The sequence below is a fragment of the Sebastes fasciatus genome, chromosome 19 (genome assembly GCF_043250625.1).
Source record: "Sebastes fasciatus isolate fSebFas1 chromosome 19, fSebFas1.pri, whole genome shotgun sequence".
Taxonomy (NCBI): Eukaryota; Metazoa; Chordata; class Actinopteri; order Perciformes; family Sebastidae; genus Sebastes; species Sebastes fasciatus.
Genome location: NC_133813.1, coordinates 1,684,137 through 1,710,761, shown reverse-complemented (window position 1 = coordinate 1,710,761; position 26,625 = coordinate 1,684,137). Strand labels below are relative to the sequence as shown.

Here is a 26,625-nt window from a genome sequence, read left to right as displayed (position 1 = left end):
TTTCACTACCATTAATCAGTTAATTGAGAAGATATTTGGCACATTAATAGATAATGAAAATAAAGCTGATGTCAAGGCCGTCACTTGATTACCCGGTAAAAATGGTGCTAAATGTAGCACGAAGGTTTTACAAGGAAGGAAGGGTCTAATGTAAGGTGCTATTGAGTTGCATTATGGGAAATGTAGTGTTTTTGAGCTTGACTCATAACTAGGGCTGTCAATCGATTAAAATATTTAATCGCAAATTAATCACACATTTTTTTATCTGTTCAAAATGTACCTTAAAGGGAGATGTCATGGTTGGTACCAATGGATTCATCAGGTTATATAGTTTCATTTTTCAGACCTTTTTCTTTAAATTTTTTGGACTTTCTTTCTGCCTTTTTGGAATTTTTTTGGTAATTTTTCGGTCTTTTTGTCGGTCATTTTTCTGACTTTTCTTCTCTCTTTCTTCCACCTTTTTTCAGACATTTTTCTGTAATTTTTCTGACATTTTTTGGACCGTTTTCACACTTTTCTTCTGCCTTTCTTGCGCCTTTTTTCAGATTTTTTTTCAGACATTTTTCATATTTTTCTTCTGCTTTTCTTCCACATTTTTCCGGATTTTTTCAGCCCTGTCAGTTTTTCCTCAACAAAACTTTGCACAAGTTTGGAGCGTTATTTACAAGCTAGTATGACATGGATGCTAGCGATGGATTCATCAGGTTTTATAGTTTTATATGATACCAGTATCTTCACTCTAGCTTTAAAACTGAGCCACTACAACCTAAAAATCCCAAATCGTGTTAACGCGTTAAAGAAATTAGTGGTGTATATACAGTATATATATAGGTACTGGAAATAATCCTGACAGACAAAAGACTAAATCCTCCTTGGCTGCGATCACACACAGATGTGTGTGTGTAAACACAAACACACCATCCTAAAATAGGTGTGTAGCTGATGGGATTGTGTGATCTGCTGCTATTCTCAGTTTGCTGCTCTGCTTCCTGATTTACTGCCACACAGTTCAGTTAATCCTCCTCTAAGCAGCTTGTTAACTCTGGCGGTTAACTCCGGTTACTCCCATCACGTAAAGTTAAGACTCTTTGTTTCTGTGCCGTGAGGAAGCAGTGAAATCATCCTCAACCTCAGGAGCTGCGCTGCTGCTGTCTTTCATATTCCTTAGAGATATCTGCAACCTCATTTTGCCTACGTCTTTACTAAAGCTGTCAAAGTTAACGCGATAATAACGCAACTTGTTCATTTTTAGGTTGTAGCGGGGTCAGTTTTCATTGGATTGAATTAACTAGTCTTTTTATATTACATAAACTTCAGAATGAATATAACTGCGTGACTCCTTTCGTGTGCTTCAGCAAACAGTTTTTTGACCGCAGGGTAAATGTTGTTTTTGAAAGGCTAAACGCCAACAAATATGGATTGTAGCAGAATATTTCGTTAGATAACAACATGTGAAATTTTGGAAATGATAACATCGATCTTTTGTCAATAAATTAAAAAAATAAAATGCTCTAGAGTTATTGGAAATATTTAGGATTAGCGCTGAGATAACAACGTGTCTATGCAGATTCATTTTAACGCCACTAATTTCTTTAACGCAACTTGCGATTTTTAGGTTGTAGAGGGCTCATTCTTAAAGCTAGAGTGAAAATACCGGTATCATATGAAACTAGAAAACCTACCAACCAAGGAAGTTAAATCTCAAGCTCCAAACTTGCGGAAAATTTTGGCCATTTTGGTCTCCACCAATCTATTTAGCTGCTAAATGCTCCGCTATGTTCACCAGCTGGTCTCTAACTGAGTCTGTTCGCTGTTGTTGCCGGCCATGAAACCAAAACAAAGACGTTGGATTAGTCAGTTAAGAAAGCGTTGTCTCTGTGGTCTTTGTTATTGTGATAGCACCGATGGATGAGGGCTTCAGTGCTTCTAACTGTAGTATTTCATGTTGTATGTGAGCTTATACTCTAAATATTATGTATGTTGGGTTTTCTTTGGTGGCGTGTGGTGTTCAATCAGTGTTTTCATATAAACAACGCATGTGTAACGTGAAAGGTGTCAGAGTTGCTTTGCCGCTGAGCTGGCGGCTGCAGGTCAGGTTCATTGTTGACTCTAAATTGCCCGTAGGTTACGCTATAACCTAGATCAGAAAACTTGGCACACATCAAACGTTTTCAGCCTTCAGGAAACGAGTCGGTGTTTCATAATGTGTGAAACTGATTTCTGTTGTTTGTAGTGGTTTGTGTCTCTTTGTAGTTGTTTTTTTGTCTCTTTGTAGCTGTTTTGTGTCTCTTTGCGATCGTCGCCTTTGTGTCTCTTTTTAGTCGTTTTGCATCTCTTTTGTAGTTGTTTTGCATCTCTGTAGTTGTTTTGTGTTTCTTTGCGATCGTCCTCTTTGTAGTCGTTTAGCGTCGCTTTCTAGTTATTTTGTGTCTCTTTGTAGTCGTTTTGTGTCTCTCTGTAGTCGTTTTGTGTCTCTTTGTAGTCTTTGAAAGGTGTCAGATGTTGTTTCGCCGCTGAGCTTGCGGCTGCAGGTTAGGTTCATTGTTGACTCTATATTGCCCGTAGGTTAGGTTATAACCTGTGTATGTTATCTTCTGGGGTTACAGTCACGGTTTTAAACGTTTTAAAGGTTTTAAAGAAGTGGTTAACGTTGTAAATTGAAACAAAACAAATTTAAAAAATGCAACAAAACGACTGCGTTAGGTTTAGTAAAAAACATCATCATTAAAACAAGTGACCGTTGACTTTTAGCGTCACACGGGACACAAAGTCCTGTGCTTGTTTCCCCTCAAAACGTACCAGGCTGCTGAATATATATATAAATATATATATATATATATATATATATATATATATAATATAATACGTGATTGTTTTCAGTTGTGTAAAGTTGACCTGGAACACTTCGTCCTCTCAGCCCAGCTGGTTGACTTCATCTCCTTATTCAACACCATCATCACGTCTGAACTGGACTTACCCCACTTATCACATCATCACACTACATACTGATTCAACCTCCACACAGACACTCACAGCCTCTCTTCTTAGTATTATTAGTATTATTACTACCTTGTTTTTTTGCAGTTACCACCCAGTGGAATTTCCGCAGCTTGCAGATCAGAAAACTTGGCACACATCGAACGTTTTCAGCCTTCAGGAAACGGGTCTGTTTCATAATGTGTGAAACTGATTTCTGTTGTTCCAGCCGGCAGCCAGGAGACGCTGATATGACGCTTTGTGCATTGTGCATCCCTAATCAACACAGGATCCTTTGATTTCTTTAAATACACTTTAGAACTCAGTAATGGGAGAAAATAAGTAGTAAAGGTGGAGACTCTTCTGGTGAAATAATGTGAAAATCAACAGTTTATGACCTCCTGTGGTGGATATCTTCTGCAGTGCATTGACCCAGACGTATTTGAAAGTAGTCTCTTCTCATATACCACACGGTCGTATACAGTAAAGTGCTCATGTATTATCACATTATAGAGGTATTGATCTGTGTAAGTGGATAGGTGTGTGTTGACAGGATGCAGCATCCCCAGCAGAGTCCTTCTGCAGCTTTAAGAGTGATGTATGGAGACATTAATGTTTGATTAACAGCAGCTTCTCATTGGAGGAGCACTGACACATGTACAATCACATTTTATAGAATAAAACTTCAATAATTACACCAGTTGAGGATGTGAAACCTGCAACACAGTACATACAGTAGATAGATCGGGAGACTCTGACAGCTACAGAGTTTGGTGTTTTTACTCAACATGTTATTATTGATGTGTCATGTTTCAGATCCTATCTCAGGAGCAGCATCGTCTGTTGGTTTTTTATCTCCTTGTACATGTTGACGGTGGGTTAGTTGTTGCTTTTAAAGGAGGAAAGGTGGCCGGCAGTGCGACGTGCATTAATGCCCCGAGGATGAACAAATAACCCGTTCGGCCCTTTTTACATTTACATGTAAAATTTAAATTTTTTTCATATTTCAAACACAACAGAATAATACAAAGCTGCAATAACCAGTATTTTCATTTCAACAACGAATCAAATTACTGCCATTTGCGTCTCTTTGTGGAGGTTTTACGTGATTTTGTAGTCACTTTGTGTCTCTTTTGTAGTCACTTTGTGTCTCTTTGTAGTCACTTTGTATCTCTTTGTAGTCACTTTGTGTCTCTTTGTAGTCACTTTGTGTCTCTTTGTAGTCACTTTGTGTGTCTTTGTAGTCACTTTGTGTCTCTTTGTAGTCACTTTGTGTCTCTTTGTAGTTTTTTGTGTGTCTTTGTAGTTGTTTTGCGTGTCTTTGTAGTAGTTCTGTGTCTCTTTGTAGTCACTTTGTATCTCTTTGTAGTCACTTTGTATCTCTTTGTAGTCACTTTGTGTCTCTTTGTAGTCACTTTGTGTCTCTTTGTGTCTCTTTGTAGTTGTTTTGTGTGTCTTTGTAGTAGTTCTGTGTCTCTTTGTAGTTGTTTGTGTGTCTTTGTAGTTGTTTTGCATGTCTTTGTAGTAGTTCTGTGTCTCTTTGTGGTTGTTTTGCATCTCTTTGCATTATGTGTCTTTTTGTGTCTCTTTATAGAGATTTTGCATCCCTTCATAGTGGTTTTGTGTCTCTTTGCGGTTCATTTGAATGTCTTTGTAGTTATTTGTTGTCTCTTTGTAGTCATTTTGTATCTTTGTAGTTATTTTGTGTGTCTTTGCAGTGTTTTTTTTCTCTTTGTAGTAAATTTGCATCTCTTTGTGGTCGTTTTTTGTCTCTTTGTGGTCATCTTTTTGTCATTTTGTGTGTCTTTTTAGTTTTTTCACAAATATTTGTAGTCATTTTGAATTTATTTTTTACTCGTTTTGTGTCTCTTTATTGTCGTTTTGTGTATCTTTGTGGACGTTCTACTCCTCTTTGTAGTCATTTTGTGTCTCTTTGTGGTCATTTTGAATGTCTTTTGGTTCAGTTTGTTGTCTCTGCAGTTATTTTAAGTCTCTTTGTGGTCGTTTTGCGTCTCTTTGTAGTTGTTCAATTGACTTTGTAATGTCCATGTTTCCATGTTTTGTGTGTGTGTTGATGGTTGAAGTAATAAATGATGGAGAAGTTTCACTATACGTCCCTGTACAGTATAGTTGATGTAATTATATGATGCTCGTGAGCTGCCAGAGTTCAGCCTGTTGCAAGATGATAAAACCGCTCTCTGAATGTTTGGAAAGTTTCGATATAAACCGTCGGCGTCCGTTGCATCACATCAGGTGATGAAGCAGAGTTGGGCCATAAGGCTCTACTGTAGGTCTGTTATGTATGTTCAGTTCCTGCATTGCCACAGCAGAGGAGGAGACGCTGCTGCTGCAGTGGAAGTGAGGCTTATACAAGAATGGAAAAAAAACACACAGCAGCTCGACAACACCGATCAGATGGGAGGAAGCTACTCTCGTGTAATTTCCTGTTAGTGGTCGCCCCAGGGACGAGTTACCGGGCTGTATCAGACACTTCAGTCAATGTTGGCGGTGTGTGCAGATACAACCGAGGAAGTGAAGGCTGCGCTCCGGCGACGGCTCTTATAGCGGCTTTTATTTCTCTGAAAGATGTCGGTGAGTTTTATTTGGAGGAGTTTTGCTCCGTGCGGTGATGATTGTGCAGTTTGTGATGAATGCATTAATTTGTCCTGGCAGGGTATGGCGGCTCCGTGCTCGTCGGGGGTCACGCCTGAGCGAGCCGTCCCCAGCTCGGGGATGTACAAGCTGGAGATTGAGCTGAGGAGAGGACACAATCTGGCCGTCAGGGACAGAGGAGGTAACGTCTTGAACTTCTTTTTCTTTTTCTGTTGTTGTGTTTATGGATCTGTGAGAACTTTTCTTGTGTTTTTAGGCAGCAGTGATCCGTACGTGAAGTTCAAGCTCGCTGGTAAAGAGGTGTTCAGAAGCAAAACCATCCACAAGAACCTGAACCCGGTGTGGGAGGAGAAGACGACGTTGATCGTGGACTGTCTGAGTGACCCTTTGTATGTGAAGGTAAAGACACTCTCATGCTCAAAGCTTTTCCATGTTAATTATTAATGAGCACGAGAGTGAGCGGAGATTTGTTTGTTGCTCCTCTGCAGGTGTTTGACTACGACTTCGGCCTTCAGGACGACTTCATGGGTTCAGCTTACCTTTACCTGGAGTCTCTGGAGCAGCAGAGGTAAGTCAGCCTCATCATATTCAATCACAAACTAAACTACTCTTTTCAGTTGCATTACTTTGTCACGTCAGGACATCACAAACATTTTCAAACTTATTTTTTTTGGACATTATTCACACTTTTTGTTTTTCAGACATTTTTCAGACTTTTTTTCAGACTTTTTTTTTCGGATATTTTTCAGATTTTTTTTCAGACTTTTTGTTTGACATTTTTCAAACTTCTTTTTTTTGGACATTATTCACAATTTTTGTTTTTCAGACATTTTTCAGATTTTTTTTTTGGAATTTTTTTCAGACTTTTTTCAAACTTTTTTTTCAGACTTTTTTTCAGACTTTTTTTAGACTTTTTTTTTGACTTTTTTTCTGTCTTTCTTCCACCTTTTTTCTGTAATTTTTCGGATATTTTTCGGTAATTTCCATATGACACCAGTATCTCGCTTGATGGAAACTTGTGAAATGAGTGTTTAGAGGTAGATTTGTGTGCAGCACAACTAAAATCTGTTCAGGCATTGTGAAGAGGAGATATCAACATCTAAACTGCCCACAAATTTGAGGATGTAGCTTTCAAGGAGCGTAACGTCAGTAGGCTTTTAGGTGTCAGGTGGCTGATTTCAACATGTTGACCCAGAGAAACATACACAGGTCTCCTTAAAGCTCCTTAAAGCTCCTTAAAGCTCCTTAAAGCTCCTTGAAGCTACTGAGTGGAACTTTAATTTTGTGTTGATTTTGGCGGCGGTCCCTCTGAGTCCCTTTAGAAAAGCTCTCATTTAACTGCAGCAGGGTCTGACAGTCTGCCCCGCTCAGTCCTGGTTCTGGTTCTAAGGTGCCTCCCTTCTGGGTGAGAGAGAGTAACTTAGAGTATATATAGAGAGAGAGAAAGAGAGAGTGAGACTACCACTTCTGCAGCTTGTGTAAGTCACAGTGAGTCAGGGCCATGGAGAAACCAAAGCTGTCGTAAGTGTGGTTATTTACGAGATCCAAATCTATGAGCTTGGTCTGAGAGACGAGACGGCGTTGTCATGATGGTGACAGACTGGAGGTTTGGGAGGGCAGAGGGAAGGTTTTATTTTGTGGGTAAAATGCTCTCAATAAATTACAGTGTTGAAATTGAGAAGTTAGGACTTATTTTTTTACAAGTGAAATTACATTTTTTTGATATGACGGAGAGAGTAAAGTACAGAATTCCAGCCTTCCAGGTACCGGTATTGGTTAATCGGTATCGGTTAATCGGTATCGGCCGTCCTCTCTTAACAGCAGCTGCGTACCGGCACTGAATCCATTAGTGGTACGGAGTACCGGACCATCTCGGCTTACTTTCACCACCGACTATTAGCTCTACAGGTCGTGAGAAATAAACTGATGACACTAGAACTAGACTTTTCTTCTGCCTTTTTTTCAGACATTCTTCGGTTATATTTGAGAAATTTTTTGGATATTTTAGTCATTTTCCGGGTATTTTTAGGACCTTTTTTTGACATTTTTTGGACTTTTATTCTGCCTTTTTTGGAAATTTTTCAGTCATTTTTCTGATTTTTCTTCTGCCTTTTTTTCCGGACATTCCTCAGATATTTTACAGTCATTTTTGGGATCTTTTTAGGACCTTTTTCAGACATTTTTCGGACTTTTCTTCTACCTTTCTTCCGACTTTAAAAAAAAAAAAAAAAAAAAAATTGTCCGTTTTTGGATATTTTTCGGTCATTTTCATATGATACCAGTATCTCGCCAACATTTCGTGTAAGTTTGGAGCGTTATTTAACCTCCTTCCTGAAGAGCTATTGTGATTTTAGGCTATATAAATAAAAATGTCAGCATGTATAAACTTCCTATCTTTTGTCGTCAAATGAAACCAGACACTCGATATGAGCCAGATGTCAGTGACGGATTAAACAGTCTCACCACATGGAAAGTAAAGCTTTCATCACATGGTCTTCTTCAGCAGATGGAGTTGGTGAAACATGTCAGTGTGTATGCAGCTCTATCAGCTGTCTCTGAAACACCAACGCATTGATCACAGAGCCTCCTCTTTATATTATTGATGATGCATTACACAGAAACAACTCCTCATGTTGATCTCAGTGTTGATAATTCATAGTAAATCTTTTAGGCTGCGGTGTGTTGGCGGTGTGTTGGCGGTGTGTTGGCGGTGTGTTGGCGGTGTGTTGGCGTTGTGTTGGCGGTGTGTTGGCGGTGTGTTGGCGGTGTGTTGGTGGTGTGTTGGTGGTGTGTTGGCGGTGTGTTGGCGGTGTGTTGGTGGTGTGTTGGCGGTGTGTTGGCGGTGTGTTGGCGGTGTGTTGGTGGTGTGTTGGTGGTGCAGAGCGTGGACACATTGCTCACATACTTCAGTGTTATTGGGACGGTTGGTTTTGGTCTTAATTACGTGGTGGTTTGAGGTCGATGTGGCCCCCGGGCTGCTCTACCGTCTCATATTACCATTCATGAGCAACAACAGTACGCTGAAAACATGACACAGCACATGTATGTGTGCAGAGAGGACAGACGTAAACACAGAGTTTTTCTGATATTTTTCGGACTTTTCTTCTGCCTTTCTTCTTCCGCCTTTCTGAAAATCTTTCAATCATATTTTGGACATTCTTCGGTCATTTTTCAGACATTTTTCGAATATTTTACAGTCATTTTTATGACCTTTTTTGACCTTTTCTTCTGCCTATCTTCCACCTTTTTAGGACATTTTTCAGTCATTTTTGGGGCATTTTTTTAACTTTTCTTCTTTTTGTTGGACATTCTTATTCTTTTTAGGACCTTTTTTCTGACCTTTTTTTTTTACTTTTCTTCTTCCTTTCTTCACTCCTTTTTTGGAAATTTTTCAGTCATTTTTTTAATATTTTACAGTCATTTTTTCAAACCTTTTTCTGACCTTTTTTCTGATCTTTTTTTTTACTTTTCATCTGCCTTTCCTCCACCTTTTTTGGACTTTTTTCAGACTTTTCTTCTGCCTTTTTTTTCGGACATTCTTCGGTCATTTTTCAGACATTTTTCAGATATTTTACAGTCATTTTTCAGACTTTTTTTCAGACGTCTCTTTATACATCCATGGCCACAGACTCATTGGAGTCCAACATGGCGTCAGTGCTACCGCAGCGCTGCTATCACAAAAGGCACCAGAGTTTCGCCTCTTTGCTTATAGACTCTTTGGTGGAAGTGAGCAGAGTTGATCATTCAGCAGCACCTGCAGTATTCACAGCTGTCCTACCTGTGTGTTACAGGACCATACCTGTAACTCTGGTTCTGAAGGACCCTCAGCACCCGGATCAGGACCTGGGCTCCCTGGAGCTGGCCGTCACCCTCACACCTAAAGACAGTCCCCTAGAGGAGCGACGAGACTCCACCGTACGTATACTGATCGTTACAGCTCTCTTTCATCTGGCTTGTTTTATTACTGCAAATACAACTATTATATTAGATTAAAGAAATTATTGCAGTTACTGATTTTATGGCTGCAACTAATGATAATTTATTAATTTCTCCTTTTGTGATTAATCATTAAATCATTTAATCCTTAAAATATGAAAATGATAAATAAAGTTCCCAGTAAGAGATGCAGCAAATCCTCTAATATTTGGAAGTTTTGCTTGATACAGTAAACAATTTAAACCTTAATTGATGGAAAGGTAGAAAGAAAAAACACATATCTGCTGCACAAAATGATTTTAATTTGATCAAACACCGCTGTAATCTTTGCTCTTTTTCTTGTGAAACATTCTACTTTAAAATAATTCAAACAAAACAATTAAAGAAAGAGTGTTTGGTGTAACTGGTCACAGCTGGTTGAGGTATGAAACCAGTGACACTGCTTTGTTTTAAAGGGTTGACAATCACTTTACTAATCCATTAATCTACTAATTAATCAACACTGCTGGATTACAGAATCACAATTAAGAGAGTTCAGCAGCTCAGTACAATCTTTGTCTTCATCACACTCACTCATGTTGTGTAATAAGAGGATTTGAGTTCAGTTCTCACTCAGTAATAATGAGTGTTTGTGTTTCCTGCAGCAGAGCGTGGTTAGGGCGTATCAGTGGAGGCCGTATGTGAATAAAGTGAGTGAAGTGGTGATTAGACGCTTCGTCCTGAGTGAACCCTTTCCTTCTTTACCTCCTAGTCTAGTGACGAGCTTCTTCCTCATCAGTCGCAGTAGAGAACAAATGAGCTTGTAGCCGTCTAATGGACGGAGTCTGTACAATAATAGGACGACGTATTAGAGCCGATGCAGGTAAAAAAAAGATTATGATGCGGAGGGGAGGGGGGGTAATATTCACAAATTTACGAGCAAAAAACTTGGATATTCTCGGAGATTATAAAGTCATAACTTTGCAAGAAAATAAATTGGAAATTTAAGAGAAAAAACTTGAATAATCTCTGTGAATATAAAGTCATAATTTTGCAAAAAAAACTCAGAAATTTACAACACAAAAAGTTGAATATGCTTTGAGATTATAAAGTCATAAATTTGCGAGAAAAAAAATATGAAACGTACGAGAAAAAAAAATTTAATATTCTCTGAGATTATAGTTATACATTTGCGAGAAAAAACTCAGAAATTTATGAGAAAAAAAAGTTTAATATTTTTTTAGAATATAAAATCATACATTTTTTTTGAAAAAAATTGAATATTCGGAGAGATTATAAAGTCATAAATTTGCGAGAAAAAAATCCGAAATTTAGGAGAAAGAAACTTGGATATTCTCTGAGATTATAAATTCATAAATTTGAGAGAAAAAAATGTAAATTTCCGAGAAAAAAAAGTAAAATATCTGAGTAATATAATTTCATTGGTATTTAAATTTAAACATTATGTTAAATTTGTTTTTTGCTTCCATATTTTAGTTTCAGTTTAATTTCTTATCTGAACAGTAATCACAGTTTTCTGCTCAGTTACATATTTCCTTGATCTTGGAAGATGGTTTCCAAATGTATCCTCAGCACTAAGACATTAAACACAGCCTGTCACCTCCATGTTTTATTCAATATATGAATTAATCATCGGGCCGAGTGTTAGTCTGTGCTGCCAGCTCCAGTCGGAGAGGAAGAGATGAACGACAGTGAGATAGAAAGAAGAGGAAGAACAACAAGAGAAAAGTGAAGACGGAGATCTCAGATACATCACTGAAGCTAATGAGGCCATAATAATGAATATTCAGCACATTAGGATCTATTTTCAGAAGTTGCAGTACACCTCGTCTTCATCACTTGTTGTAGCTGCTTGTAGTTAGAAACAAACCTGTCCTGTAGCGCCCCCTAGTGGCTTAAAAACAAGCTGCAGTGCTCCTGATGTGACAGCTTTTTGCAGCCTCATCCTGCAGGAGTCAGTGTCAATAATGTATTTTAATGTATATTCAGACTATGCTGCTCAGGAGGTCCTGGAAACGATCCACTAAGGTAAATCACCATCAGCATCATCATCATCATCATCATCATCTGTGTGTGTCGTCACAGCTTTCCATTAACTGTTCCGACGCCTTCACGCTGTTCTGTTTGCTCATGTTGGTATCAGGGCCTCATTGGACGTTTTCGTCTCGTGTTTTTTTCATGGCGAGTTCAAATAGACGTCAAACATGTTGTGTATCGACCTCCTTAAATTATACTACGTTTACATGCACAAAATATTCCTGTTTCTGCCCTGGTTCTGATGAAGACAACACTCCTACTAAGCGGTTAACACGGCTAATGAAAAGAGCATCAATGTCCCTCCTTTTCTAGCTGCTTTTATGATTCGTTATTGCAATAGTGTGCATACAAACAAAGCATATAGAAAATGAGTCATTAATACAGACAATCAATGTCTGTTAAATATTCTGAATATTAGGGTGCATGTAAACGGAGTCAGTGATGATGTCATGTGTTGTAAATGCTCTCCTTTCCATTCACTGGCTGTAACCAGGAACCTGTTCTTCAAACTGTTTCCATCCAGGATAGCATATACAGGATAGTATATATATCAGCAGATCACCATTCGAATCAAACATATGAAGAACAGGGTCCTGCATGCTGTCTTTCTTTTTCCAGACGTGATAAACAAAGTTCTGTGTGTGTGTGTGTGTGTGTGTGTGTGTGTGTGTGTGTGTGTGGACCAGCAGCAGCAATCATTGCGTCTCTCAGAGCTTCATCGGAAATCGCAGCTCTGGCGAGGGATCGTCAGCATCGCGCTGATCGAAGGCCGGAACCTGACCCCCATGGACCCCAACGGTCTGAGCGACCCGTACGTCAAGTTCAGACTGGGACCTCAAAAGTACAGGAGCAAGGTACGCTACGCTGTCAGCAGCGTTTACTCAGGGGAGACGCTCATGTTTGGAGATGTGGCTTTTGTTTCCGAACATTAAGAGCAAGTTTCCCATGATGCATCTGTGTGTGTGTGTGTGTGTGTGTGTGTGTGTGTGTGTGTGTGTGTGTGTGTGTGTGTGTGTGTGTGTGTGTGTGTGTGTGTGTGTGTGTGTGTGTGTGTGTGTGTGTGTGTGTGTGTGTGTGTGTGTGTGTGTGTGTGTGCGCAGACGATGCCAAAGACCCTGAGTCCACAGTGGAGGGAGCAGTTTGACCTCCATCTGTATGAAGAGACCGGAGGAGTGTTGGAGATCACAGTGTGGGACAGAGACACCGGGAGGAGAGACGACTTCATCGGACGGTCGGTCGGCCTTTTCTGTGTTTATCTGCATTCATTTGTTTTATTTGTGAGAGGATGAGACCGGGAGCCTGCCTGGAGTTTAAAAGATGTACAAGAACACAAACACATGGGAGACAAATCAAAGAAAAGCCCAACATACAGTGTGTTAGTAAGGTGTCCTCCTCAATGGTCATGAAACCTCCATAAAGACCAGGAGTCTCATTTATATTTATTTACTAAAAATGTACGCTCACAGAAGCCGAAAATGGCGTGCGCCCAAAAAAAAACAACACACTCATAAAACTGTGTGTTCACACACCGGCCGGCAATGTTCCCTTTATAAATCACAGTCCAACTGGAAATGTGCGCACGTGGATCCGCCTCATATCCCGCCCTCTACACGCTCACATTCAGCCATAAATGGACTCGTAGAATACCCTAAAGGATCTCTAGAACCTTCAACGACCACCAAACCTCCTAAAGGACTCGTAGAACACCCTGAAGGATCTCTAGAACCTTCAACGACCACCAAACCTCCTAAAGGACTCGTAGAACACCCTAAAGGATCTCTAGAACCTTCAACGACCACCAAACCTCCTAAAGGACTCGTAGAACACCCTAAAGGATCTCTAGAACCTTCAACGACCACCAAACCTCCTAAAGGACTCGTAGAACACCCTAAAGGATCTCTAGAACCTTCTCATTGACCACTAAACCTCCTAAAGAACTCGTAGAACACCCTAAAAGGATCTCTAGAACCTTCTCATTGACCACTAAACCTTGTAAAGGACTTGTAGAACATCCTAAAGGATCTCTAGAACCTTCTCATTGACCACTAAACCTCCTAAAGGACTCGTAGAACACCCTGAAGGATCTCTAGAACCTTCTCATTGACCACCAAACCTCCTAAAGGACTCGTAGAACACCCTAAAGGATCTCTAGAACCTTCTCATTGACCACCACATCATGAGCTCAGTGTATGTGACCGTGTTACTGTGTTTGTGGTCCAGCTGCCAGTTGGACCTCTCCACTCTGTCTAAGGAACGAACTCATCACCTGGAGCTGCCGCTGGAGGAGTCCAAGGGCTTCGTGGTGCTGCTGGTCACGCTGACCGCCTCGGCTCACGTCTCCATCGCCGACCTGTCCGTCACGCCGCTGGACGACCCGCATGAACGCAGCGAGATACTGAAGCGATACGTGAGCAGCACTCTCAGACCCACGCTATAAAAAAACAAAACTCTGCAGCGTGAATGACTTCCTGTTGTGTTCTTCTCCAGAGTGCGTTGAAGTCGTTCTCCAACCTCAGAGACGTCGGCATCGTGCAGGTCAAGGTGATGAGAGCCGAAGGACTCATGGTCGCAGACGTAACCGGTAAAATACAACAAATACACCCTGTACTGTACTTTATACATCATGTACAGTACTTTATACATCATGTACAGTACTTTATACATCATGTACAGTACTTTATACATCATGTACAGTACTTTATACATCATGTACAGTACTTTATACATCCTGTACAGTACTTTATACATCATGTACAGTACTTTATACATCATGTACAGTACTTTATACATCATGTACAGTACTTTATACATCATGTACAGTACTTTATACATCATGTACAGTACTTTATACATCATGTACTATACTTTATACACCCTGTACTATACTTTATACACCCTGTACTGTACTTTATACATCCTGTACAGTACTTTATACATCATGTACAGTACTTTATACATCATGTACAGTACTTTATACATCATGTACAGTACTTTATACATCATGTACAGTACTTTATACATCATGTACTATACTTTATACACCCTGTACTATACTTTATACACCCTGTACTGTACTTTATACATCATGTACAGTACTTTATACATCATGTACAGTACTTTATACATCATGTACTGTACTTTATACATCATGTACAGTACTTTATACATCCTGTACTGTACTTTATAAATCATGTACAGTACTTTATAAATCATGTACAGTACTTTATACATCATGTACTGTACTTTATACATCATGTACAGTACTTTATACATCATGTACAGTACTTTATACATCATGTACAGTACTTTATACATCATGTACTATACTTTATACACCCTGTACTGTACTTTATACATCATGTACTGTACTTTATACATCCTGTACTATACTTTATACACCCTGTACTGTACTTTATACATCATGTACAGTACTTTATACATCATGTACAGTACTTTATACATCATGTACAGTACTTTATAAATCATGTACAGTACTTTATACATCATGTACTGTACTTTATAAATCATGTACAGTACTTTATAAATCATGTACAGTACTTTATACATCATGTACAGTACTTTATACATCATGTACTGTACTTTATACATCCTGTACTGTACTTTATACATCATGTACAGTACTTTATACATCATGTACAGTACTTTATACATCATGTACTGTACTTTATACATCATGTACAGTACTTTATACATCATGTACAGTACTTTATACATCATGTACAGTACTTTATACATCATGTACAGTACTTTATACATCATGTACAGTACTTTATAAATCATGTACAGTACTTTATACATCATGTACTGTACTTTATACATCCTGTACTGTACTTTATAAATCATGTACAGTACTTTATACATCATGTACAGTACTTTATACATCATGTACTGTACTTTATACATCATGTACAGTACTTTATACATCATGTACTGTACTTTATACATCATGTACTGTACTTTATACATCATGTACAGTACTTTATACATCATGTACAGTACTTTATACATCCTGTACAGTACTTTATACATCATGTACAGTACTTTATACATCATGTACAGTACTTTATACATCATGTACAGTACTTTATACATCATGTACAGTACTTTATACATCATGTACAGTACTTTATACATCATGTACAGTACTTTATACATCATGTACAGTACTTTATACATCATGTACAGTACTTTATACATCATGTACTATACTTTATACACCCTGTACTATACTTTATACACCCTGTACTGTACTTTATACATCATGTACAGTACTTTATACATCATGTACAGTACTTTATACATCATGTACTGTACTTTATACATCATGTACAGTACTTTATACATCCTGTACTGTACTTTATAAATCATGTACAGTACTTTATAAATCATGTACAGTACTTTATACATCATGTACTGTACTTTATACATCATGTACAGTACTTTATACATCATGTACAGTACTTTATACATCATGTACAGTACTTTATACATCATGTACTATACTTTATACACCCTGTACAGTACTTTATACATCATGTACAGTACTTTATACATCATGTACTGTACTTTATACATCATGTACAGTACTTTATAAATCATGTACAGTACTTTATACATCATGTACTGTACTTTATAAATCATGTACAGTACTTTATAAATCATGTACAGTACTTTATACATCATGTACAGTACTTTACACATCATGTACTGTACTTTATACATCCTGTACTGTACTTTATACATCATGTACAGTACTTTATACATCATGTACAGTACTTTATACATCATGTACAGTACTTTATACATCATGTACTGTACTTTATACATCATGTACAGTACTTTATACATCATGTACTGTACTTTATACATCATGTACAGTACTTTATAAATCATGTACAGTACTTTATACATCATGTACTGTACTTTATAAATCATGTACAGTACTTTATAAATCATGTACAGTACTTTATACATCATGTACAGTACTTTATACATCATGTACTGTACTTTATACATCCTGTACTGTACTTTATACATCATGTACAGTACTTTATACATCATGTACTGTACTTTATACATCATGTACTGTACTTTATACATCATGTACAGTACTTTATACATCATGTACTGTACTTTATACATCATGTACAGTACTTTATACATCATGTACTGTACTTTATACATCATGTACTGTACTTTATACACCCTGTACTGTACTATATACATCATGTACAGTACTTTATACATCATGTACAGTACTTTATAAATCATGTACAGTACTTTATACATCATGTACAGTACTTTATACACCATGTACTGTACTTTATACATCATGTACAGTACTTTATACATCATGTACAGTACTTTATACATCATGTACTGTACTTTATACATCATGTACAGTACTTTATACATCATGTACAGTACTTTATACATCATGTACAGTACTTTATACATCATGTACTGTACTTTATACACCCTGTACTGTACTTTATACATCATGTACAGTACTTTATACATCATGTACAGTACTTTATACATCATGTACTGTACTTTATACATCATGTACAGTACTTTATACATCATGTACAGTACTTTATACATCATGTACTGTACTTTATACACCCTGTACTGTACTGTATACATCATGTACAGTACTTTATACATCATGTACAGTACTTTATACATCATGTACAGTACTTTATACATCATGTACAGTACTTTATACATCATGTACAGTACTTTATACATCATGTACTGTACTTTATACACCCTGTACTGTACTGTATACATCATGTACAGTACTTTATACATCATGTACAGTACTTTATACATCATGTACAGTACTTTATACATCATGTACTGTACTTTATACACCCTGTACTGTACTTTATACATCATGTACTGTACTTTATACATCCTGTACTGTACTTTATACATCATGTACTGTACTTTATACACCCTGTACTGTACTTTATACATCATGTACAGTACTATATACATCATGTACTGTACTTTATACACCCTGTACTGTACTTTATACATCATGTACAGTACTATATACATCATGTACTGTACTTTATACACCCTGTACTGTACTTTATACATCATGTACAGTACTTTATACATCATGTACTGTACTTTATACATCATGTACAGTACTTTATACATCATGTACTGTACTTTATACACCCTGTACTGTACTATATACATCATGTACTGTACTTTATACACCCTGTACTGTACTTTATACACCATGTACAGTACTTTATACATCATGTACTGTACTTTATACACCCTGTACTGTACTATATACATCATGTACTGTACTTTATACACCCTGTACTGTACTATATACATCATGTACTGTACTTTATACACCCTGTACTGTACTTTATACATCATGTACAGTACTTTATACATCATGTACTGTACTTTATACACCCTGTACTGTACTATATACATCATGTACTGTACTTTATACACCCTGTACTGTACTTTATACATCATGTACAGTACTTTATACATCATGTACTGTACTTTATACACCCTGTACTGTACTTTATACATCATGTACAGTACTTTATACATCATGTACAGTACTTTATACATCATGTACAGTACTTTATACATCATGTACTGTACTTTATACACCCTGTACTGTACTTTATACATCATGTACAGTACTTTATAAATCATGTACAGTACTTTATACATCATGTATAATACTTTATACTCCTGTATAGTACTTTATACACCCTTTACTGTACTATATACATCCTGTACAGTACTCCCGTACAGTACGTAATACTTGCTGAATAGTACTTCATACATCCTGTACTGTACTTCATACATCTCATACAGTACTTTATACTTGCTAAATAGTACTTACACATTGTGTACTCTCTACTTGCTGTATAGTACTTCTAGTACTTTGTGATGTGGTTCATGTGAATGTGTTTGTAGGGAAGAGTGATCCGTTCTGTGTGTTGGAGCTGAATAACGACCGACTGCAGACTCACACCGTCTACAAGAACCTGAACCCAGAGTGGAACAAAGTCTTCACCTTGTGAGTGACCAGCAGTCCACATATATATTTATATATATATATATATATACTGTATATTAGACCCGTTATTGTTCCTCCTCTCTCTCTCTCTCTCTCTCTCTCTCTCTCTCTCGCTCTCTCTGTCTCTGTCTCTCTCTCTCTCTCTCTCTCTCTGTCTCTCTCTCTCTCTCTCTCTCTCTCTCTCTCTCTCTCTCTCTCTCTCTCTCTCTCTCGCTCTCTCTGTCTCTGTCTCTCTGTCTCTCTCTCTCTCCCTCTCTCTCTCTCTCTCTGTCTCTCTCTCTCTCTCTCTCTCTCTCTCTCTCTGTCTCTGTCTCTCTGTCTCTCTCTCTCTCCCTCTCTCTCTCTCTCTCTGTCTCTCTCTCTCTGTCTCTCTGTCTCTCTCTCTCTCTCTCTCTCTCTCTCTCTCTCTCTCTCTGTCTCTCTGTCTGTCTCTCTCTCTCTCTCTCTCTCTCTCTCTCTCTCTCTCTCTCTCTCTCTCTCGCTCTCTCTCTGTCTCTCTGTCCTCAGTAACGTTAAAGACATCCACTCGGTGTTGGAGGTGACGGTGTTTGATGAGGACAGAGACCGGAGCGCTGACTTCCTGGGAAAAGTGGCCATCCCTTTATTATATGTGAGTGTCACAGAAAAATAAAAAATAATAATATACACGTCTAAAATGTATAAAAAAATATCCTAATACAAGTTCATAAGTAGACTGGGGATGGATTAGAAGTGTCGATACCTGTCGATACTTTAAAGGGTATCTAAACTGTAGCCGTGTTTTTATTTGTTATATATATATATATATATATATATATATATATATACAGTATGTGTATACATACAGTATTTAAAGAATATAAATCTAAACTGTAGCCGTGTTTTTATTTGTTATATATATATATACAGTATGTGTATACATACAGTATTTAAAGAGTATAAATCTAAACTGTAGCCGTGTTTTTATTTGTGTCAGGTCCGTAACGGAGAGCAGAAGAGTTACATGTTGAAGAATAAGGAGCTGACGGGGCCGACTAAAGGAGTCATCTACCTGGAGTTCGATGTCATCTACAACTCTGTGAGTGGCAACATGACATCATTTATACAGTAGAGGGAAGTTACTCAGTTACTGCACAGTGAATACTTTCACTCCAAGTACTTTAAGTACATTTTACTGCACAGTGAATACTTTCACTCCAAGTACTTTAAGTACATTTTACTGCACAGTGAATACTTTAACTTGAAGTACTTTAAGTACATTTTACTGCACAATGAGTACTTTTACTCTAAGTACTTTAAGTACATTTTACTGCACAGTGAATACTTTTACTCCAAGTACTTTAAGTACATTTTACTGCACAGTGAATACTTTAACTTGAAGTACTTTAAGTACATTTTACTGCACAATGAGTACTTTTACTCTAAGTACTTTAAGTACATTTTACTGCACAGTGAATACTTTTACTCCAAGTACTTTAAGTACATTTTACTGCACAGTGAATACTTTAACTTGAAGTACTTTAAGTACATTTTACTGCACAGTGAATACTTTTACTCCAAGTACTTTAAGTACATTTTACTGCACAGTGAATACTTTTACTCCAAGTACTTTAAGTACATTTTACTGCACAGTGAATACTTTAACTTGAAGTACTTTAAGTGCATTTTACTGCACAGTGAATACTTTTACTCCAAGTACTTTAAGTACATTTTACTGCACAGTGAATACTTTCACTCCAAGTACTTTAAGTACATTTTACTGCACAGTGAATACTTTAACTTTAAGTACTTTAAGTATATTTTACTGCACAATGAATACTTTTACTTTAAGTACTTTAAGTACATTTTACTGCACAGTGAATACTTTAACTTTAAGTACTTTAAGTGCATTTAGCTGATACATACTTTCACTCAGTAAGGTTTTGAATGCAGGACTTTTCCTTGTAGTGGAGTATTTTCACAGTGTGGTAGTAGTACTTTTACTGCAGTAAAGGCTCTGAATACTTCTGTCCTCGGTCACATGACCTGCTGTCAGTCTCAGTGTGTGTCTTCGTCTTCAGGTTAAAGCAGCGTTGAAGACGGTCGTCCCTGCAGAGCAGAAATACATCGAGGAAGAACCAAAAGTCTCCAAGCAGGTGAGTTTATGTTCAGTATTAATTACTGTGTTGGTCTGACCTCCTGTCCCATCGGTTCCTACTGAAGACGGCAATCTTTACAAATACAAATATACTGTTTATCTTTTTAAATAGGCTTAATGATCTTCTTAGACTACGACGGCGTGTTAGGGCCATTATAGGTAAAAACTGTATTACGGAGCCGGGGCAGGGGGGGAATATTAAGAAAATAACTTACGAGATTTAAAAGAAATTACAAAACTCTCTAAGATTTTATAGTTGTAAATCTACGGGGAAAAAAATATGACAAATTTACAAAAAAATAAAATTATATTCTCAGAAATTCTCTGCAATTAAAGCCATAAATTTGCAAGAAAAAAACTAAGAAATTTCTAAGATTCATAAATTTGAGAAGTCATAAATTTAGGGGAAAGAATTTGAATATTCTCTGAGATTAATGTCACAAATTTACAAGAAAAAAAAAATATATATTTTGTCAAGGAACCACATCGCTTCAGTTTGCAACACATGAAAGAAAATGCACATATGTATCTTTCAGGACCTTCGTCTCGATCAGAGGCGATCCTTACGATAATAACGCTACCAAATTCAGACGGCGGCTGGCGTTCTCACAGTTTTGCACTAGGCGGCTCAAGTTACCGCAGCTTTTAACGGTGGCGTCTGCGGTGTGATGAGGTTGAGTTTTTTATCTCATAAATTTGTGACTTTAATCTCAGAGAATTTCAGATTTTTCTCCTGCAAATTCGTTACTTTATAATCTCAGGGAATATTCAAGTTTTTTTCCTCGTAATTTTATTTATTTAAATATAATATATTTGAATATTGCCCCACTTCCCCGGCTCTGTAGAAAATATAGTTGAATATTCTCTGAGATTATAAAGTCATACATTCGTGACAAATATGAATACTTGAGGTGCTATATTGAATAAATTGATGCAGTAAAGTATTTTGTCTCTGTATGTATCACAGATGTCTTCAACTCAAATGTATCCATCATTGTCAGGAATTATTTATTTTATTTATTTTATTTATTTTATTTATTTTATTTATTTTATTTATTTTATTTAATTTTATTTCCCAGCAACCCTAACATAAAATAATAAAGACATTTCCCTCACAATTTATTGTTATTTTCTTTACATTTTTTTTTTTGTAATTGGAAATGTGTGACTTTAGTCTCTGAGACTATTCAAGTGATTTTTCCTGTAAATTTGTGAGTTTTTTCTACTAAATTTACAACTGTAATTTAGGAGTTATTTTCTCTGAATATCACCCCCCTCCCCGGCTCTGTAATTACTATTATTTTTACCTATAATGGCCCTAATACGCCGTCGTATATAAACAGCTGATCACTGTAGTTTATCAAAGAATCGGGAGGAAATTTATTGGGGACTATTCTCAGCGGCGGATTAATCCACTTCTGCTCTAGTGAGTATTTGTGAGAATATTCTGCATTTTTATTTGAGAAATAAATAAAGTACTCTGACATGCTGCAGCTAAAATTCACATTACCTTGAATCCACCAGACTTTATATTTGAAGTATTTGAATATAACTCATTGTAAGATGTATTTTTTGTGTCCGTCAGCTGCTCCAGCAGAACTTTAACCGTGTGAAGAGGTGCATCATGGTCCTGATCAGCTACGGGACGTATATCAACAGCTGCTTTGAGTGGGAGTCTGCACAGAGGAGCATCGTCTCCTTCCTGGTACGAAACACACAAATCATTCATGTCCCGACGGCCGCCGCCGCCCGACTGACCTGGAAACCAATCTGTGTGTGCTCGCCATCATGGAGGACGCATCACTTCCTTTATTTCTGCTCTGATTACACTGACATGAGTACTTACTACTTACTCATACTTTAAGAATATTTTACTGTACAATAAGTACTTTTACTGATACTTTAAGTACATTTTAATGCACAATGAGTACTTTTACTGATACTTTAAGTACATTTTAATGCACAATGAGTACTTTACTAATACTTTAAGTACATTTCCTGCACAATGAGTACTTTTACTGATACTGTAAGTACATTGTTAAGTACATGTGTTCTTCCAGCTGTTTGTGGTGGTCGTGTGGAACTTCGAGCTCTACATGTTGCCTCTGGCTCTGCTGCTGCTGCTCGTCTGGAACTACTTCTTCTCCTGCAGCAGAGAAACAGCCGACACGGTGAAAAAACAAACACAACACAACACGTTCACACTTTTAATGAACGCCCGTCTTTTTAAAAAAAAACAGTTTTAACGTTTCTTTTTCTGCTGCAGTCCGTGGAGGCCATGTTCGAATGGGAAGATGAAGAGGAGGATAAAGAGGACAAGGTAGTGTCGTCATAAAACAGCTGTGTATTCACGTGTTATTAATATTGTATTAAATGTACTGAAACACCGACCTTTCCCCTCGTCCCCGTCAGGAGTCGGAGCACAAGGGCTTCATGGACAAACTCTACGCCATCCAGGACGTGTTCATCAGTGTTCAGAGCGCTCTGGATGACGTGGCGTCGTATGGAGAGAGGATAAAGAAGTGGGTATCACCAAGCAGCAAAAAGTAGAGTTAAACCTCGAGGATGAGGCAGTTAAAGCACAGATTAGTGAGACCATTTATTGAAAATGACCTGTGGTGACCTCTAGGATAATCACAGCCTCATCCAAACTTTACAGCCACAAACTAGAGACCTAGAGCATTCAGAGGATGGATGGATCAAACTAGAGACCTAGAGTATTCAGAGGATGGATGGATCAAACTAGAGACCTAGAGCATTCAGAGGATGGATGGATCAGACTAGAGACCTAGAGCATTCAGAGGATGGATGGATCAGACTAGAGACCTAGAGCATTCAGAGGATGGATGGATCAGACTAGAGACCTAGAGCATTCAGAGGATGGATGGATCAAACTAGAGACCTAGAGCATTCAGAGGATGGATGGATCAAACTAGAGACCAAGAGCATTCAGAGGATGGATGGATCAGACTAGAGACCTAGAGCATTCAGAGGATGGATGGATCAGACTAGAGACCTAGAGCATTCAGAGGATGGATGGATCAGACTAGAGACCTAGAGCATTCAGAGGATGGATGGATCAAACTAGAGACCTAGAGCATTCAGAGGATGGATGGATCAGACTAGAGACCTAGAGCATTCAGAGGATGGATGGATCAAACTAGAGACCTAGAGTATTCAGAGGATGGATGGATCAGACTAGAGACCTAGAGCATTCAGAGGATGGATGAATCAAACTAGAGACCTAGAGCATTCAGAGGATGGATGGCTTTCCTAGCTAGATTGACAATAAGGGGGTTTCAGAGCAGTTTACCTAACAGAAGTGCTCGCCATCCAATCACTGAAAAATGCTAATTCTTGCAGAAATCTCCAGATGTGGTTATTGATATCAATGCTCGAGTGGTAAAAAATGGTTTAAATCTGACATATTTCCGAAAAAAGTTTGAAAAATGTTGGACAAAAGGCAGAAGAAAGGTAAAAGAAAAGTCCAACATACGTCCTAAAACAGGCCAAAGAAAGGCAGAAGAATAGTCTGACATGTCTGAAAAAAAGGCCTCAAGAAGACTGAAAAATATCAGAAGAATATCCAAAAAGTGTCCGAAAAAAGGAAAAAAAAGTCAGAAAAAGGCAAAGAAATCTAAGAAAAAAGGCCGAAAAATATCCAAAAAGTATCTGAAAAAAGGGAAAAACATGTCTGAAGGAAGTCAGAAAAATTTCAGAAAAAAGGTCAAAGAAAGGCAGAACAAAAGTCTGACGTGTTTGAAAAAATGTCGGAAAAATGGTTAAATTTAGCAACAAATCTATGGAACAAACAAAATGGTATCAACCCAAAAATTGCTGCAGCAACTTATGAGACATAATAGAGCATGGGGATGACCATCATATACTGTTCTAAACACTTATACACTAGAACAACTTGACACACCACTTCTATGTGACATCTACTGTTGACCTGCTATCTCCCCCTGAAGACCCCCTGGACCCCCCTAAAGAAGACTAAGTCGTCTATGCAGGCAGCAACAGACGTGTTATATTATTCAGCGTGTGAAATGCTATCAAGTGTTCTGCTCTTCCCCCCCGCAGCACCGTTAACTGGACAGTGCCTTTTCTCAGCTGTTTGGCGATCGCTGCCTTGAGTTCGGCCACGGTTCTTCTCTACCTCATCCCTCTTCGGTACCTTGTGCTGGCGTGGGGTGAGTTCCCGCTTTTTTACTCCCGGCGACGCCACAACAACGGAGCATAAACTCACGACTGATTTTCATTTTTCTTCCGCAGGTGTGAATAAGTTCACCAAGAAGCTGCGTGATCCGTACATGATCGACAACAACGAGCTCCTGGACTTCCTGTCCAGAGTTCCCTCCGATGTTCAAGTGGTGGGTAACTCAGAGAGCGGAGCAGCATTAGGAGCTTTGTGAATAAGCTCAGTTCACATCTTTATTTTCCCACAAGAGGAAATCCTTTCTGCAGCAAAACATGAAACATAAACTCAGTCTAAACACACTAAGACAGCTGGAGACATTAAAAGAGCTGTACTGTGTACGCAATTCAGAATAAGACAAAGGGTGTGAGTGATAAAAACAACAAAAGCTCAAACACAAATAATAAAGATAAGAAAAACACAAAGTGAAAAACACAAAGTGAAAAACACAAAGTGCTACTAAATGTAGTGTTTTTGAGCTTGATTCATAACTAGAGCTGTCAATCAATTCAAATATCGAATCACAAATCAATCACACATTTTTTTTATCTGTTCAAAATGCACCTTAAAGGCAGATTTTTCAAGTATTTAATATTATTATCAACATGGGAGTGGATAAATATGCTGCTTTATGCATAAATGTGTGTATATATTTATTATAGTAAATCAATTAACAACACAAAACAATGACAGATGGATTCTTCTTCTGGTTTTCTAGTTTCAGATGATACCAGTATCTTCATTCTAGCTTTAAAACTGAACCGCTACAACCTAAAAATCACCAGTTGTGTTAAAGAAATTAGTGGCGCTAAAACGAATTAGTGTTAACGAGTTATTATCGCGTTAATTCTGACAGCCCTAATTACTATATTAGTGTTCTTAAGCCAACAATATGGCGGCTTTGAGCATTTAAACGTTGCAGTAGTGCAGCCCAAAACAAAACTGTCATAACTAGGAATGCTTTTTAAAAATTTTTAAATTTTCTTCACCGATAACCGACCCTCGTTAACCAATTATTAACCGTTAACCGACAGGATTAGTGCTTTGCATGCAGCGGACGCAGACATGCAGCCACTTTCCCAGTAAAAGTCTCCACCGCACGTTTAGTTTAGTTTAGCAGGTTGTCAGCTGTGTGTCTGTCCGGATTAACGACAGCGATTGTCCGACAAACAGTGTGTGTGTTAGTTCCACGGTAGCATGTGTAGCTCTGCCGGAGGCTTCGTGCTCCCCGTAGTCACACACATACGCTCCGTCAGTGTGGCGTAACTTCAGTGAGTGTCCGACAGACCGTGTGTGTGTTGTCGGTGGCGTTCTAGCTGTGAACGTAGCAGACAGTGTGTGTACAGTTTATCTGTCGGTGAATAAATGCTACGAGGCTACTTCTCCTCCGCTCAAGCGAGCTATAGACAGGAGCCGACTTCCTGTATCTGTAACGCCGGCTCAGCCTCTCCTAAGGTGGACCAGCTTTTCCCCTTCAAGTGACGAGTTTTTCTCAGCTTTTGAATTCATTATTAACATTTCTTTTAACCGTTTTAACCGATAGCGTTAATCGGTTAAAATGCTTAATGTTGGTTAAACGGTTAATTATTAACATCCCTAGTCATAACAACTTAAAGTGCTTTTTGAAGTGGAGAAGAGCGTTTGTGAACTACACATTCA

General features: G+C 37.9%; 1 protein-coding gene across 9 annotated transcripts in view; it reads left to right on the top strand.

The window, feature by feature from the left end:
- Nucleotides 1–26,625, top strand: part of mctp1b (multiple C2 domains, transmembrane 1b) — a 38,284-nt gene that overhangs the window by 7,916 nt on the left and 3,743 nt on the right. The window contains exons 1-20 of one of the 9 annotated variants that reach the window (XM_074618403.1): nucleotides 5,319–5,564; nucleotides 5,650–5,770; nucleotides 5,846–5,988; nucleotides 6,078–6,157; nucleotides 9,381–9,504; nucleotides 11,515–11,553; nucleotides 12,255–12,416; nucleotides 12,663–12,793; nucleotides 13,783–13,969; nucleotides 14,050–14,143; nucleotides 18,550–18,652; nucleotides 19,160–19,262; nucleotides 19,608–19,709; nucleotides 20,692–20,766; nucleotides 22,354–22,473; nucleotides 22,829–22,939; nucleotides 23,035–23,088; nucleotides 23,181–23,290; nucleotides 24,852–24,961; nucleotides 25,044–25,141. In XM_074618403.1, coding sequence (XP_074474504.1) covers nucleotides 5,352–5,564; nucleotides 5,650–5,770; nucleotides 5,846–5,988; nucleotides 6,078–6,157; nucleotides 9,381–9,504; nucleotides 11,515–11,553; nucleotides 12,255–12,416; nucleotides 12,663–12,793; nucleotides 13,783–13,969; nucleotides 14,050–14,143; nucleotides 18,550–18,652; nucleotides 19,160–19,262; nucleotides 19,608–19,709; nucleotides 20,692–20,766; nucleotides 22,354–22,473; nucleotides 22,829–22,939; nucleotides 23,035–23,088; nucleotides 23,181–23,290; nucleotides 24,852–24,961; nucleotides 25,044–25,141 — 2,280 coding nt within the window. In that variant the 5' untranslated portion in view covers nucleotides 5,319–5,351. Of the gene's footprint in view, nucleotides 1–5,318; nucleotides 5,569–5,646; nucleotides 5,771–5,845; nucleotides 5,989–6,077; nucleotides 6,158–9,380; nucleotides 9,505–11,514; nucleotides 11,554–12,248; nucleotides 12,417–12,662; nucleotides 12,794–13,782; nucleotides 13,970–14,049; nucleotides 14,144–18,549; nucleotides 18,653–19,159; nucleotides 19,263–19,607; nucleotides 19,710–20,691; nucleotides 20,767–22,353; nucleotides 22,474–22,828; nucleotides 22,940–23,034; nucleotides 23,089–23,180; nucleotides 23,291–24,851; nucleotides 24,962–25,043; nucleotides 25,142–26,625 lie in introns of those variants that run through there. The other 8 variants (XM_074618406.1, XM_074618405.1, XM_074618399.1 and 5 more) reach the window with 8 other exon arrangements.